The sequence below is a fragment of the Strigops habroptila genome, chromosome Z (assembly GCF_004027225.2).
Source record: "Strigops habroptila isolate Jane chromosome Z, bStrHab1.2.pri, whole genome shotgun sequence".
Taxonomy (NCBI): Eukaryota; Metazoa; Chordata; class Aves; order Psittaciformes; family Psittacidae; genus Strigops; species Strigops habroptila.
The window spans coordinates 93,209,406-93,225,627 of record NC_044302.2 but is presented as its reverse complement, the minus strand read 5'-3'; the positions used below and the strand labels follow the sequence as shown (position 1 = coordinate 93,225,627).

Here is a 16,222-nt window from a genome sequence, read left to right as displayed (position 1 = left end):
CACTCATTATTTTAGGATCCCAAGGTGACTTGCTTTCAAATAGAAGCACATGTAGACACACTCTAGATGTGCACATTTAGTCAGTAGAAGGTACCTTGCAACAGGACCTGTAGAAATGGAAGCATAGAAATCAAAGTTCCCAGGCAAGCTAGGTTCCCTATAGACATGATAAAAGCAATTATGCAGCTGCAGCCAACTCGGCTTTGGTATTTGATAGCCATGTATATATTAGTAAAGTAAACATACCTGGCACTTTCCCCTAGCTTTGGGGCCAGCTGGCACGGAATGGCCCACACCCAAACTATTAAATTCTCTTACTTTCCAGAATATCATGTCCACATCCAAGCCAACTACTGAAAGCAGCCTCTGTTCTGTGTTAATAGTTAGACTTAGTCCAGGAATTGTATGGAGTTAGGCACAAGCCAAAACTATGGCAAGGACCTTTCTAAAAATTCAGTGGTACAGATGATTAGGTTCCAGTTTCTCTGAACTTCCTTGGCACAGCTTTAGTTTACTGTTATAGATGTGGCTGATAGGTCTTGGAAAGGAGTATTTGTAATCCAAAGGTGATTTTAAAAAGAACTGGTTTTCACTACATCCTATATTGAAAGACGTGGTATAGCTAGACAGCAAATTTCAAGTTGAAGCTGAAGTAAAACATTTACAAGGAAGCTTTGAGCAGTATTTAAAGACTGAATTAACTCAAGTGAAATCCGGAGGTGTTTAGTTTATTCCTTTGCTGAGATCAAGTCGTAGGACCTTCTTGACGAATAGATTATTCTGCTAGTCAATTGTACACTGAGAACATTACCAGGTGCTTACTGGCTAATAAGTGATTGCAAAAGCAGATCCATTGCCATTGAATAATACTACAGCTCATTACTCACAACAACTCTCCAGTTTTCTGTCTGGAGATTGATGACTGCTGTGAGGCTCGAGCAACACTTTTGCTCAGGTCTTCAAGCTGCAGTGTTGGTACTTCCTCATCCAGGTTGTTGGCAGGAAAGCTGCATGGACAGCCAATTACTTGGAGCCTTGGCTTCAAGAATAGAGGACAAAGAGGAAGGCCTGTTTATTCCATGGGCCTCCTTTTTAAAGCCACATACTCAGTATACCTGTTTGTCTCACTTTGAGGCTAGGACCATAAGTTTTATGATTTCTCATAAACTTATGCTATTAGCCAGAGGCAGGGAGCACAGCTTTAACGCAGTAGTGAGAGGTGTGTATGCGCGTCTTTTGCAAATGGAAGCTACTCTGTGTCATCTGTGAGACTAGGAGGAAGTAGATCATGGAGGAGGTGCTGGAGGAGGTGCTGCTGAATGCATTCACAGTACAACCCAAGGCTCTAAGCCATGCCCGGTGCTGTTGTCTGTAGCAGGTGTATACCTGGCAGCAAATGCTCAGCATTAGCTTTTTGAAGGGCTCTCAAACTGTCTCTTCATTTCAGCCTATCTGTTGAGACACACTGGGTTCCTAGGGTTGATTTGTGCTGCCAGAGCTTTGCAGGGGTGGGAAAACAGATGGCTTTGTCTGGAGCGCAGGCTAGTCTAGGCTAGTCTTACCAGGGTTTGTGCTCAGAAATACTGTTGGCATACAGGGACATTTCTGGCAAAGGTAGAAGAGACAATTCTTATACAATGTGATGCCCCCCTGCCTCACTAATATCTCAGACCCATGGCCACTCCAGCTAAAGTTATATACAGTCTGGCCAAATGAGGCCTTTTTCTGGACCTAACATAGGGGGGAAAAAAAACCAAAACAAAACAAACATAAAAGGAGTAAACTAAACACCCTTCCCAAAACTGCATGTGTTGGATGCATTGCATCCTGCATCGTTCTGACCTATCTTGGCTTTTCTGATCCCCAGAAAGCAAGTCTTCCATTGAGACAAAGAATGTCATTTCAGGTGGCCTATAGGTACAATATTCAGTCACTATATGTGTTTCTACTGCTGGGTACACTCCATGGCTGATTGGATGATTTGCTGTCAGGCTATGAAACTACTTATGGAAACCATGTTAGGAAAGCAGCAGTGTTCATCTTTCTCAGCTGCAGAGTCAACATAAAGTCTGAAGAAATTGCCAGTTAATAAAGCTCCTCATAGTGCTTAAATGGCCAACAATCAAACTATTCATGCCAATGAACACCATAATGGAGAACTTATTAAATTCACATTTTACTTATATTGCCATAATAAAGACATAGCAGTAGGTGTATCAGATTCCCTCCATCGTAAGTATTGCAAGGCAAGGGAAAGGTTATGCTGGTGAGTGAAGGAGGGTAGAGAGTTTTACCACAGTCATGATGGAGGGAAAAAGAGCAAGACAGAGCTCCTTGAGACCATGCATCATATTTGCTGACACCCCAGCTCAAAGGTGACCCAAATCTTGTGTGTTCTGGTACTGTGGCACCAACATTTGGATCCTTGTGTTTCACATAATCTTGTGTCCAAACTGGCACTCAGACCAGCACTACATCCTGGGACACTGATCTGTAACAACCCCTCCTATCCTTTGTCCCCCATTGGCAACCATCCTCTCCTCACTCTCCTGCCCACCCTCCTCCCTGCTTACTCCCTCCCTCCCACTGCCCTCACCCCTTCCCCATGTTCATTCTCAGTGGTCGTTGCATGTACTTGCCTTGGCTCCCTTCAGATCATTAAGCCCCCTGCCTTGCCTCATGTTTTAACAGGTTTTGTGAGTTTTGACAATCCTGCCAGTGCCCAAGCTGCTATCCAGGCTATGAATGGCTTCCAAATTGGCATGAAGAGGCTGAAGGTGCAGCTGAAGAGGCCAAAGGATGCTAACCGTCCCTACTGAAGAGTTGCAGGAACCACTGGATACAAAGCACTAGCACAGGTAACTCCGTGGGGAAGAGGTGTCAGCTATGGTTGTAGCCTCTCTTTGTGTTGTAGACCCTCAAAAAAGATTCAATTCTGTGACTCTCTAGCTTCTGCCTTTTCCACTTAGGCCTCTGGCTAGAGCCACGCTCCACAAATATGCATGCACACATAAACCAGGAACCATTTGTGCGTGCGTCTCTTTAGAAAAAGAGATGGAAGGATGCTTGACAAGGCATGAGCCAAGTTCCCCACCCCAGGGGCATCCTGCATCTCTAGGAAGTCTTCCTGGTCACTAGAGGAGAGCCAGCAGCTGTCTTGATTCCCCTCACTCAGCCAAAGACAGCATTTCTGGTGGCTGAAGAAAATCTGCAATTAAGAGATGGGACTGAGCTGCAGTTTAATCCCAGGTGACTGGTCTGGGACAGTGTCTGTCTCAAAGCTCTGTGTTGCAAATGTTCCAAAGCATTCCTCATTCTTCATGCAGTATAGTCTGTATCCAGTTTCATCCCAGCATAATAACTTTGTGTAAATATGTCTCCCCAACAACTAAATAACCCCTAATTTCTTTCTTCCCAAGACCAAGAAATTAATAGAAGGATCCATGCTCACTTCTTCCTCAGTTAGTGTTAACTTCTGTGTGTAGATAAAACCCAAGCAAAGCCAAGGAAGCTTTGCTTGAGTGATGACATAGACAAATCTGAACAAGGGTCTTATTGTTAGACTCATGTACTTTGTGTTGTTGGAAAAGAGCCAGCTTGATGCTCCAAGGGAACTTCTAATACATTTAACTGTGTCAAAAACATTAGAAGCAGCAGCTTGTTATGTTGAAATCCCAATAATAAAAATGGAGATGTTTCCAAAAGTGGAAGTATTCTCCATTACTGGCTGGATTTTCCATTAGAAAATTATTTGAGAAACAGAAATACAGAACTGCATGTTTTTGTTACAGAGACAGAAAGCCTCCCTGTTGTTAAAAGTGTTCTATACTAAAGATTTCCCAATAAACCCAGCACCCAGGGTGACTCTAAATTCCAACAAGCAGTTTGCACTCCCAAATTAGTGACAGGGAGATGGGTTAGGTGACCTTCCTAGGCCGTTAAAGCTGTAATGTCTAAGACTCAATGATTTTGATTCAGAATCTTTTAGACCCATCTAAGCTGCAGGCAGGAAATCCCTATCTTCAAACTTCCGAAAGAACTATGAAGTGTTCTAATTTTTCACTGTTATCTCTAGTATCTTTCTGAAATGTACTGTTTCAGTCTTCAGTGCAGTACCCTGTCCATGGAGAATTAAAGAATGGGATCAAAATATCTTTGAATAAGTGCTGCCCTGAAAGCAACATGAAGCAGATTAAGAAACCTTTCAATAAACATATTAGGTGCATGTGCAACATACAGCTTCCACAGTTCAGACTCTCCTTTATATGTGACTATATGAAGAAAACTATCAACGCATTTTCCCTCTTCAAATACCTCTTTTCTTTTCCTTGCTCATGACAAGGCCTTTTGGAAGCTTGAAACCAAAATATGTTTCCATATCCAAATGCTTTTTGCTTCATCACACTGGCTTTTTATTGCAGGTTTTGCTGTGGGCGAGCAGGAGATGCATGTATGCAATTTTGTTACAGCAGGGACTGTCTTTATCAGGGGCATTTTCAATCACACAAGCAAAGAGGTCAAGGAACAGAAGTGTCTCCCTAGTTTGGCACCAAGCAATAACATTACAGCGTAGCATAGCTGTAATCACTGAAGATATGCTTGCTTCTTATGGTCATGTAAGAAACTGCAGAGCTGTAGACACGTGTGTTATTAGAGATTCACTGGTATGAGTCTACAGTGTTTTCATTATCATGGATCATTATGAAGTGCTCTGTCTCTACCTTTTCATGATCAGGCTGATACTGAGGTCTCAGGTTGTTTCGTATAAGAAAAGATGACTCAGTAGCAGAAATAAGATTTGTTGTTTGGGGTTCGGGATTTTTTTTTTCACCAGTAAATTATAAAAAGAGGCAGTAAAATTCCATATCTCTCTTCTGGCATTTGTTTTCTTTGCTTCTGCAAAGCAGGAGAACAGTCTTCAGTTGTTGCCTCTTAAATAGGAAGTCCTTTTGTCTTTCTGGCTTTTACTTGGATTTTAGTAATTTGCTGTCCAGCAAAATCAGTTAAGTTGTTACCACCAGATCACTCCCATCTTCTGCTTATAGGAGCCTTTATTAGAGGTACAGCCTCTATCGAAATGGCATAAACGCAGATCACAGGTCCTTCTTTTCTTGTGGACTCCCACCTTGGTCAGCCCATTGCAGGAGATAAAGCTGTACCTGTCTTTTAGCAGGAGAGAGTTCTGCAGGAGAAAAAATTTTTTGTGTATGCTTTTTTGCACATAATAAAAGGAATTGGCCAAATGCATGTGACCCCAGGAGGACACTGAAGGAGTTTATCCCAGGGAAAGATCTGACTTAGCACAGGGAGTACCGTACCGCTTTACACCAGAGAGAACACTTGGTGACAGAAGCATACCCAGAAGTTCAGAAGGGCTTAGATACATCTCTTTCTTCAGCTTATCTTCTTTCCAGTGTGCAGAAACATCCCTACAAGCACCCTCGAAGAAGACAGAGGATTTTTAGTCATGACTGCCACAAGTCATCTTCCCACCAGGGCTGTGCAATAGCAATCAGCACAGATCTAAGCCCTCAGTAATAACCCTTACTTAGAAGTAGATCAGTTGTTCTTGACTCAGCATGGTGTTATTGTACACCCATGACTGGTCTGATGTGCAACTTCCAGTCAGACTCCAAAATACCACTGGAAGTCTCTGACTTGCCCACTTGATAGACAGTGTCATTAATGAAACAAGAATTTTCCTAAAAACACTAGGACAGAAGGCAGCTAGGGTTCTGCACAGATAGCTGTTGCAAAGCTTGAGAGCAGGCAGCTTCCTTAACTGGCAGAAATACAATAACTCCTGTATGTTTTTTCTCTAGTTTTACTTTGGTCGCAGCTCTTCAGGGTCCTTAATTCCAATTTGAAGCATGTACATAACCATATTGACACAAGGGCAATTACTCATGTGCTTCAAGAGGATGCTCAAGAAACTTCTTAATTGAGATTTTTGTAAGGAAGAGCTTTGTTTTATTGAATTCCTTTCCAAAAATAAGAAGCTGCTAATAAAAAAAAACAAGCACCACCCAGTTTGATGTAATCCACCAGAGTGTTATTTCCTAACCAAGAAAGATCTTCACTCAATTTTTTTTCTGGATGCACTTTTTTTAACTTCTAAATCTCCCTTTTGAGACACAAGCGGTCTTGGCCCCAGTGATTTGAAATCCTTTGTTTTCATTGCAAGTGCTCTAAAGTTGCTGTCAAACATTGAAAGGGTCTCTGAGATTTGCCAAGAGCCACATGTGAGCCCTCTGCATGGCCAGCACCATGGAGAACTACCAGAACAGGCAGAAAGATGAGCTCATCTGATTGTCCTCCTGGAAGCAGCAATGATCCACGTGATTCTAGCACACTGAGTCTTGAAGTTAGTTCCCCAGTGCCACATCCATGCTAAGTCAGTAGTAGCTATGATAGGACAATATTGCCTTGTAACCCCGGTAATTCATAGCTCTTCCAGTATTAAGGACTTCACAGAGCAGCACAGAAGCATCCAGCTGAGAGATCGATAAAATACATTGCACAGAGAAGCAGAAAAAGTCCTGACCATTCTCCTTCTGTGGCTTCATTGTAGTGATTGATCATTAGCAAAGTGTTATTTACCACCTCTGACAGATACTTGGCTGTTGAGGTTTCATTTGAAGCTGAAGATGGAGAGAAATTTGTGGGGGATTAACCGGGAGCATGAAACTAAGTGAGACAAAGTGAGTGTGAGTGAAGAAAACTGAGTGAGGCAAAAGTGAAGCAGAAGAGTGCAAAAAATGGTCAACATTAATATATTTTTTTCGGCTGCGCTCCTAAGAGCAGTGTCAAAACATCAAAAGAATGCATTGTCCAGGCAACCTGCTTCTCCAAAATGCCAGGGGAAATAACAGGTCAAAGCTCAAAAACAAAACTCCAATATTCAGTTCCTCCTTCACAGCTTCCTGAACATGAGCTGATGTGTGGTTTATTGTAGACGGTGTGAGATGCTCGTCTTTGCAGCTAGCTGGAATAGGTGATATTTTCTTCCCAGAGGAAATGTTTGGTTTCTTTTCTTTTCATTGGAATGTATAGTTTACCAAACTGAAAAACTTTCCATTTTCCTTTTTCTGTGCTCTGATAAGAGAAAAGAACCAAACCACCTTATTTTAAAGTAAGCAGATATGATCAGCCAAAATTAAAACAAACAAGCAAAAATCCAAATGCCCATAAACAACAAGGTTGTGAACTGAAAATTTCAGGTTGTTTTTTGTCATTTTAGATCAGTTCAATGCAAAGCCTAGTGAAAGAGTATTTTTTACTGAATTTTTGGTTGCTTGTGCCTCACAGATAGGCTTGTATTACCTCCAGTGAGAGACTATTTTGCAGCTTCATTGATCTCACTGTTTTCTCTTAGGCTGTTTGCCTTAAGATTCACACTAAATATCCTTTATCAGGATCTAATCCCATTTCTTGTAGTTATACCTCCTACAGACATGCTAACCAATTTTTCTTCCCCCTGTACAGACTATTGTCGTTTCCCTGCTTTAGTCATCACTTAGATCATTTAGGACTTGCTTACATTATGGAAATCTGCACTAGTATAATTACATCAAAACAGTTCTTCAGCACAATCTTTAATATGAGTGAATAAAGTGAGAACAAAATCAGCACAGCTTCATTTGGGAAAGTCTGCTTAGGTACTGGAAAAACATCAACTCAGCCAATACTTTTTTTTTCTTTGGATTACTTTTGCTTTTAATTTCCATTGACAATTGTGATTAAATTTAACATCCTTCACTGTGTTTGTAGCCTAAACTTTGTGCTGTTGTGCTCATACATGAAAGAATGGAAGTGAATGTTACTGGGAAAGGCTGAAACAGAACTACTGAAGGTGTTCGCAAAACTGACAAGGAAACCCTCCTCTTCTATGGCTGATCATTTTTAACCTGTCTGCCCATTTAAATTACTAATAACTTTATTATAGTAAAATTCTTATGTCTGTTCTATAAAACACAGTTTCCATACCAGAGCATGCAAAATCCCATTTGCTAATTATTGTAGTTATTCTAAGATTGGCACACAATATAATGCACTGATGGAAAACGACAATAATTAATTACTGCATTTACTCCAAAATTACAATCAGTAATTACTGCTCTGAGACTGAATTCCATTCAGCAATATTTGGAACTTGTTCTTCCTCAAAGCAGGGCAGCTTTTCAGGAGTATTGCTGTGTTTGCATCTAAATGAGTCCATGTAGGTCACTAACAGATCCGCACTATTTGTCATGAGAGTGATAGAGCACCACAATGCAATGCCATAGCACTTTCCTTCACTTCAGAGCATGAATTCTTCATTAAAACCCATGCCCCATTTTTTAAAAATGTTAGATAATGCAATTATTTCAGAGTTAAATAATAGATAAGAAAGCAGCCTCTCATTTCTCATCCCACTGTGATGCTGTTGGTCCTAATGCTCTAAAGTAAATTTTCAGAGTCTTGCAAGAACTTTTTGCAATGACTCAACCAGCAAAGAGCCTGCTGAGTTGTTCCTACTGTGAAGAGACCACGAGCTTGGTATGGTTGTGCCACGTTTGAAGGCTTCCAACAGCAAAACCCCCAAAGCCCCAGGGTTGACTGGAGGGTGGCAGTGTTATATTTAGCCAATTGACCAACAAGATTACTATGGGATCTCGTATGGGCCATGTAACATAAATTACCAGAGTAGGTCAGACTTAAAGCCTTTCTGAGTTAAACATTGTGAACTTTGGTTGTGTCAACTAATGGGCAGCTGCAGTAACCTGAAAACCTTTGAAGGAACTTTTTTATTAGGTTCGTCCAGCACAGAGATTTGCTGGGGCACTGCACAAGGGACTGCAACTTGTAGAAAAGCTAGGAAATAAAAGAAAAAAGGGTACATTTTTTAAGCAGCCATGATTTGAAATGAGAGCCAAGAGATGGAAAAACACAGGAGACATTCACAGCTAAAACATTTGTTCCAGCAGCAGCAAACATTGACCAAACAAATCCTCTGCTAAATAAAATAGATAAAAAGAGAATGAGGGAGGGAAAAGACCCACAACATAAGAGACTAGTGAAAATCCTGGGTGAGGTTTAAAAACAAGCGTGGTCATTTTCCTACAGGACCTTAGAGTAAGAGCAGAGTCAGCAAAATCTTTTGATACTGGGGCACTGGGGAGAGCAGTACACATAAAGAGCAGACAGGAAAGCAGCAAGTCATAAGTTTGCAAATGCAAGTACTTGGGGTGAGAGCAAAGGGCAAGTTGTTTGAAGCTCAGGGTATTAGACCATAAAGGTCTAGGACTTAGGACTGCAGGCAAGAGATGTTCTTCTTAAGAAAGCCCTCCACTTCATATGCTTGAAAGCTGGTAAATCTGTCTCTGGTGTGGTTAGTCAAAAGCAAACATCAGTGTCATGAGCATGCTTTTTTGTCCAGATAAAGATGATACGGACAGTATAGGCCAAAGGCAGGGCACAGCCCTCTGGCCCTAAGGAAAAGTGAATTAGCAGAGAAGGTTAATGCAGGAAACTGGAAAGTCTCAATAAAGTTAACATTATAAGTCAGCTCCAACACATGGTTCACAGGACACAGGTCACTTGTGCATCATTGATCAGTAGGCTGAAAATGATCTGAACTTTTTGCCACTGACCTTTGAGATCTGCTGCAGAACCATGAATTGAGGCTGTATGGGTAGCGTTTGGCACTTACACTGTAGGTATAAAGAAAAGGGAGGCTAAAAAACTCCATGAAATTTACTCTGCAGGGGAAAACTGCTACAGGAGTTGGCAAGAATCTTAATAAGGGGTTGCAGAGTGCTCCATCAATGTGATCACCTTAAAGTGATGTCCTTATAGTTTGGCAGGCATATACAATCAGCTGCACTAGAACACTGTTTCTCATTCCCACCGTTATACCCAGTAATATATCAAATGCAATAATTGCATATTTGAATAATTCATGGGTATGGTAACTTTGGCCAGATACAAGTGAATATCAAAACTCTGGTCTCTGAAGTGTTTGATTCAGCTGTAGCAGAGAATTGAAAGTTTACGGTGCAAACGCTGTTTCTCGTGTGCCTTTCATCCTGCCCTGTGACTGCAGCTAGAGAAAAGACAGTTTTTATTTCAAATGGTTCGTTTTTCCACTTAGCTGAGGTTCATCCAACATTTTTGAAATATTGGGTAGAAGGCTGAGCTAGAGGAGAAAAGAGAACAGCAGTCAAGTCATTTCTCAGCCAGGAAGCACACTAAATGAGAACTCAGTGCTCTGCCTGGAAAGGTACTAACCACAACCATGATCAGCCGAAGTTCTCAGGCAGTGTCAATCACCAGCTCCTCTGAAGTCAGTGAAGTGACATTGGTTTATGACAGCCAAAGACTCAGGCCCACTACTACTTCTTTAACTCTAAACATTCTCCTAGCAGAGATGTTTCAATTATTTGCAATTCCAGAGGGAGACACAATGGTACCATTCTGAATGCTCTGGATGGTCTTTTAGGAGCAGAGATACTAGGGAATGAACATGCCTGTCTCCAAACACACCATTCTGGCTTATTTTAAAAATCTTTTTATACAACATTGACTTTCAAAGAGAAGAAATTCTCTTGTGTCCCTGGAAAGCTGCAGTTGCACACTCAAGTGATCCTCTTTAGAAGAAGATTTCTCCCATTACTGGGAGAGAGATTCTCCCTCCACGCCTCTTCAGATGTCCCCTTTTACCTCTTAGGACAGATCCAGCAGCTGGTTTGTCTGAAGCACTCATTCTATGCAGAGCAGCATAACTAACATCCTCACAGCAACAAGATGTCTACTTGTAAGATTTCTAGCTATATGAGGCCAGCCCTTGAAGCCCACAGACATCTTGTGGTTGATTTGGATGTGCTGTGGACCAGGGCCCTGGTTGTCAAGGCAGAGTCTTAAAAAGCAGGTTGTTGTAAAAGAAATAGGTTTTCATTACCTTCATTTCTCAGATTTAGAAATGATCAGGCAATGAAACTCATGGGCTGTGCAGTCAGCTACAAATTTGTCTTTGTGGATAAGATCCTGGGTTTTTTCTCCTCTCTTGAAACATCTCCACCCATCAGTAGAGGTTGCATCCTGTCTCCTGTGACATATGATAGGTGAATGTTTTCCATGCTTATGCTCTCTATTACGCTCTGTGCATTCTGCTTGCATGGCACACATTGCTCCATATGACAGACGGGGCACTCAGAGAGGGAGGCAAGCAGGCAGCTCAATGCCTGATTTAGGAAATTGGGCTTTAACATGTCATTTCTTAAGAGATTTGGTGCTTTCTGTAGGGGGTTTATTGGAGTGTTTTCTGTCTTCTGCTCTTAGCTTACAAGGGCATTATTTAGTACAAACTGTACAGACCTTGTTAGAGAAAATCCCATCAGGAATTCTTAAAGGTCTTTTTCCTGTTCACCATGAGGACCAGTGTAATGCAATTCAAACAAAGGTGTACAGACCCTAATCAAGAGTAAAGGAATACCTCATTCCTGGAGAAGCATTCTTAAACTTAAACCTGAATGGGGAATTTAACTTCTCAGCAGATGGTTTTGTTGAGAGCATATTAAAGGGCTGTTAGTAAAGGCGTTGGACTGGCACCATGGTTGGCTTTGGGGTCTTTTCTGTTTCAGCACAGCCAGACATCCTGACTGGTTTCTGGCACTCACCAGTGACTCTTGGAAGTAACTCCAGGATGCTGCTTATGACTAAAATGCAAATCATTTCTTCCTTCAGAAATGCTCTGAAACAAGTTTTCCTGAGGATCACTTGTAGCTGGAGAAGTGCCGGGTCTGTATTTCACCTGGGAAAAAAACCCAGACTTTAACAGAGTGATGGTGATTTGTGCCAGCTAAAGACTTGTTGTGGGATTTGGCCACTTACATTCAGGGAGCAGAAATCTCCTGCTTTTTCTCTTCTGATCTTTCAAATTGCCTCTGTAATTTTTCCCCAAGTTATGTGTGCTCAGTGTGTTCTGTCGATGTGAGAAGTGGCAATGTCACTCTGCTAGGGGTTTTATGGTTCACAGAAGGTAGGATTTGTATTGAGATAGACAGATAGATGGATGTCTGGTGCCTGAACACAATGTATTACAGAGATTGACCCAAAATTTTCAACACTAAAATCCCAAATGATAGACTGAGGGTATATCTGTCTAGGAGATTTCAGATGGATTTTATCTCTTTTCTCTGATTAATACAAGCCTTTAGAAGTGTATCATCCATGTCCCTTTGCCCAAATAATTGCAGAAGATCAGAGTAAAGAAGGATCATGAGCAGATAAGTAGTCTTCATCTTCTCAGGTGTCAATGTAAAAGGAGGTCAGACATGGCACGCTGGGAAGAATACACTGTTAGGGGGTTCTGATTTGCATTCGCATAAGGACTGTTCACCATGAAAAAAGAGAAGGTGAATCCTGTGCATGTGGCAAACACAGGAAGGGCAGCAGTGATGCTCATTTCCCACCCACAAGCCAGGCTGAGGGCCACACTGAGATCTGGGCTCTCTCTGTACGTGATGGGGAAAGCGAATGGAGCAGAAGTGCCAGCTGATGGGAGCGGTAGGGACAGCACCCTGCCAGGCTGCCTGCAGAGCCTGGAGCTGCCTCCTAATGAAAGCGAGCGGCTGGTCACAACTGGAGGCGAGCTGTTCCCCATTTGTTTGTGCTCCTCGGAGTGGCAGGGATCCACTCTCCATCAGAATAATCCAATTAACAAAATGATTCATATTAGCAGGCACATCTGTCTGAGGCCAGAGCAGAACCCTGGTGTTAGTTTAATAAATGGTGTTCATTAAACTCTGCTGAAAATATAATCTGGAGAGACTGATGGGGTGAACAGAGCAAAGAATAAGCAAAAGAAGTTAGCAATTATCAGATGTCATTTGTTCTACTGTTACCACGGAATTGGGGCTTGTTTGCTGAAATCTTAATTTCATTTTGCTGAAGTAGAATCCATCAGAGAAACTTATACTGCCGTTATGATTTCTGTTTGTCAGACATTGGTAGGGAATGGGGCGTTTTTCTTTTCCCCTTTTCAATCAAACTGAACATTGATGGAGCACAGAGCCCAGCAGAGAGCCCAAGGGCATAAAAGACGGAGGGAGCACCCTTGTCTTTGCCATGGAAAGACCACTGAGTAAAGTTCCCTGTGCTGCAGTGCAGAGGGCATGGGCAGCACCTTAGGATAAGGACACTTGATATTACCCATGCAGCACCAATTGTCAATATTCTCAGATCCTCTGCCATTTTCCCTCCATACCAAGGGGATTTATAAACACTCCTTATTTGCCTTCAAGAGCATTTTACACTCTATAAGTGCCAGTGGAAAAGACTGGTGGCTGACCAAAATGGCTCAGCATCATCTTGTGGAGCACAGGGCAGGAGACATAGGCACTGAGATGTTCCAGGCAGCCCACACATTCAGAGTTCAACCTTGATGGTCCCAGCCACTTCCCTCAGGCACAAATCACACCCCGTTGCTTGGCATTAGTATTCCTCGCCATAAGTCTACACATGAAACACTGAATCTAGAGGGCTTGCTCTTAGGCGGGAGAGCTGCCTTCCGCATTTCCCATTGAGCAGAGACAAGCTTCTTGGGCTTGACTTACAGAAATTTATGGTCAGCACTTGAAGATTAGCTGGACAACCTGGGTTTTGTGAGTTGCTTTGGTTTTGTTTAGTTTTAACTTCTCCCCATAGGTATCCAAATGGTCTTTGGAGTACCCCAGAGGAAGGCAAGAAAGGTTTTTATATTTATAGACTTGCCAGGGCAGCGCTCAAGTCCCAGACAGTCAAAAAAAATCAAAAGAATAATGGAGGAAAAGGGAAACCTTGACCTCATAAGCTTTCAGCGTTGATTAGTTTGTTGATGTCAGGAACCTTTTCTTGTTCAGGGCAGAGTAGATGTGAAATTATTTCTTTTCCCTCTTTCTCTCTAATCTGCCTCCTCTATTCCGATGGGGAAGGAGGAGCCAGTACCTGTCTTCCTGGAGTTCTGCTTCAGAGGAAGCAAGTGAATGGACTTGCACACCAGCAGCAAGAGGCTGGTTTGGTTTATTTCAGAGACTCATCTTCTCAATGTGCCCTTTGGCAAGAGGCTGAACACCTTCAATTTCCCTTGAAACTGTCTAAGAACCAGTTGCAGACATGAGCTGCTCTGGAGACAGTCAAAGGTTTTTCTTGATCTGGAGACTGCAGCAGAGGGGGAGAGAGTTGCAGAGATGGGCAGCATCTTTCTGACATTTGCTGTGGACCCCACCATTCCATGAATGAAGCCGTAGCAGGCTTCATTCACAGCTATGGAAGAGGGTGAGACCTGCACTCAATCCCACCTCTACCCTCACCACCATTCCTCACTGAGGTAAATCTCTAGCCCTTAGGCACAGGAAGGAGTATAAAAGCTCAGGCTAACATGACCCTGTCCTTTGTATGAGACTAGTGAGAAACTTGCTGAATTCATTGCAGCACAGAAAGCATCATCCGACATCTCACCAATGGCCTGGGTGAAATGAACTCTGGAGTCCCACCTCGGTTCCTCCTAAACATATCTCTATAACATGTAAGCCCAACCCAAGTTGGCAAGGGCATTTGAGACCTGAGGACTAGAATAGGCAAGAGAGGTGAGAACCTGCTGTACCTCTGGGAATAGCCTCTCCAGGCACATTGGGCAGTGAAAGCTCTCACTGCCAAAGTCTATCCATGGTCACCTCTCACAATGTCTTTGTCATGTTGGTACTAAAAATGTAAAACAAAGCAAAATAAAACAATCCAAACTTATATAATCCCAATCATATATATTATAGTCTTAGAAATTATGAGTATAGGTATTAATCCTTTCTGCAGTTCTATTGCAGTCGTTTGAAAATATTTCAATACCTCAGGTGACTACAGTATTTTCCTAAATCTCAAACCAATGAGACCATTAATATTAGCATTACGGGAGGAAATTATGGGGCTAGAACATGAGACTGGGACATCACACACCCCTCTAGAGCTTAAGGTCATAACCACACTTCAGCTTTTAGCTGCAGAGAGATCAGCTGCAGTGACCACTTCCAGATGGTCAGTGTCTCCCCCACGACCTCACTTCTGCCAGCTGAACGGCTTGTGTGATAGCCTCCTGATGAGTTTAAAGTCAGCTAGACCAGCATGACCCACTGTCTCAGTTGTTTAAGGTGAACTGGTTGATTGGAATTAAAACGGGTTACAAAGCAAAGCACAGGGGCAGAGCTGAAGGGGTCCAGCTTTGGGGTTCATCCCTGTGTGATCAGGGGATGATGGCACATCCAGCCAGCAGAGCTGCAGGCACAAGGGGACAGGCTTCATAAGCACAGGCTGACAGTGAACCAGAAACCCAGAGGACAGAGACTGATCAGACTTCACTGGATGCAAATGGAATTTGGGGTTTATTTTCAATACTTTTTTCGAAGTATATTGAAGTAATCTTATGAACCAGCCATCATGGGAATGAAGGAATCAGCACACTGGTTTTCAGTGCTTTAAAAACAACAACAAAAAAATTCATTTTGTTTTGGTTTTCTTTTTAAATTCTCAGACAAAAAGTTTTGATTATTTTTAAAGCAATCATAATGTTTGACTGATCACCTGCATTTTCCACCAAGAAAGGCTTTGAACAAAAATGTGATCTAGCTCTAAATTAGAACCATATAAATACCTCAGCTATAGCAGTGAAATGAGTCACATACATAAGTCACACACATAAGTGTTTTCAGAATCAAATTCTGAGATACTAAAATTTGCCATGAGCTGTGAATTCTTCAGAGATGGAAACTGCTCCAACTACATGGACGAATTCTTGTCTTCTCTAAAACTCAAAAAGAGTTATCACCTCCTTAGCAAAAGAATCTTCTTTCAGAAACATCATACAGAATGCGGCTTCAGGAAGGTGTTGGGCTTTTTTTTTAACAAAAAATTAATAACATTTAATAATTAATAGAACTATGTAAGCTTATTAAGTCATCCTGGGCTTTAAGCAATTTGAAATACTTGGGGCATCGATTTCCACCTTACTGCTCCTCACTGGAGGTACATTAGAGTTTTAGTGCAATTAAAATGAAGCAGGAAATATTTTTAGCTAATTGCACTGTGCACCTTGAAGGTAATTTGAAGCTGCAGGCAAAAAAAATAAAATATCAGAAGGAGTAATTGAGTGTTGCAAGCTGAGAGTATGTGTTCCTGGCTGCATTCTGATTTAGAGGGGTGCAGAGAGTAGGGG

The 16,222-nt window shown here is 42.0% G+C and overlaps 1 protein-coding gene across 21 annotated transcripts in view; it reads left to right on the top strand.

Moving 5' to 3' along the window:
• CELF4 (CUGBP Elav-like family member 4) overlaps positions 1–16,222 on the top strand; it is a 711,301-nt gene that overhangs the window by 683,719 nt on the left and 11,360 nt on the right. For all 21 annotated transcript variants that reach the window (XR_003995165.1, XR_003995164.1, XR_003995166.1 and 18 more), the window contains one exon: positions 2,692–2,858. Coding sequence is in view for 18 of the 21 variants with exons in the window: in XM_032919650.1 (XP_032775541.1) it covers positions 2,692–2,819 (128 nt within the window). In the remaining 3 variants the exon portion in view is untranslated. The remainder of the gene's footprint in view (positions 1–2,691; positions 2,859–16,222) is intronic.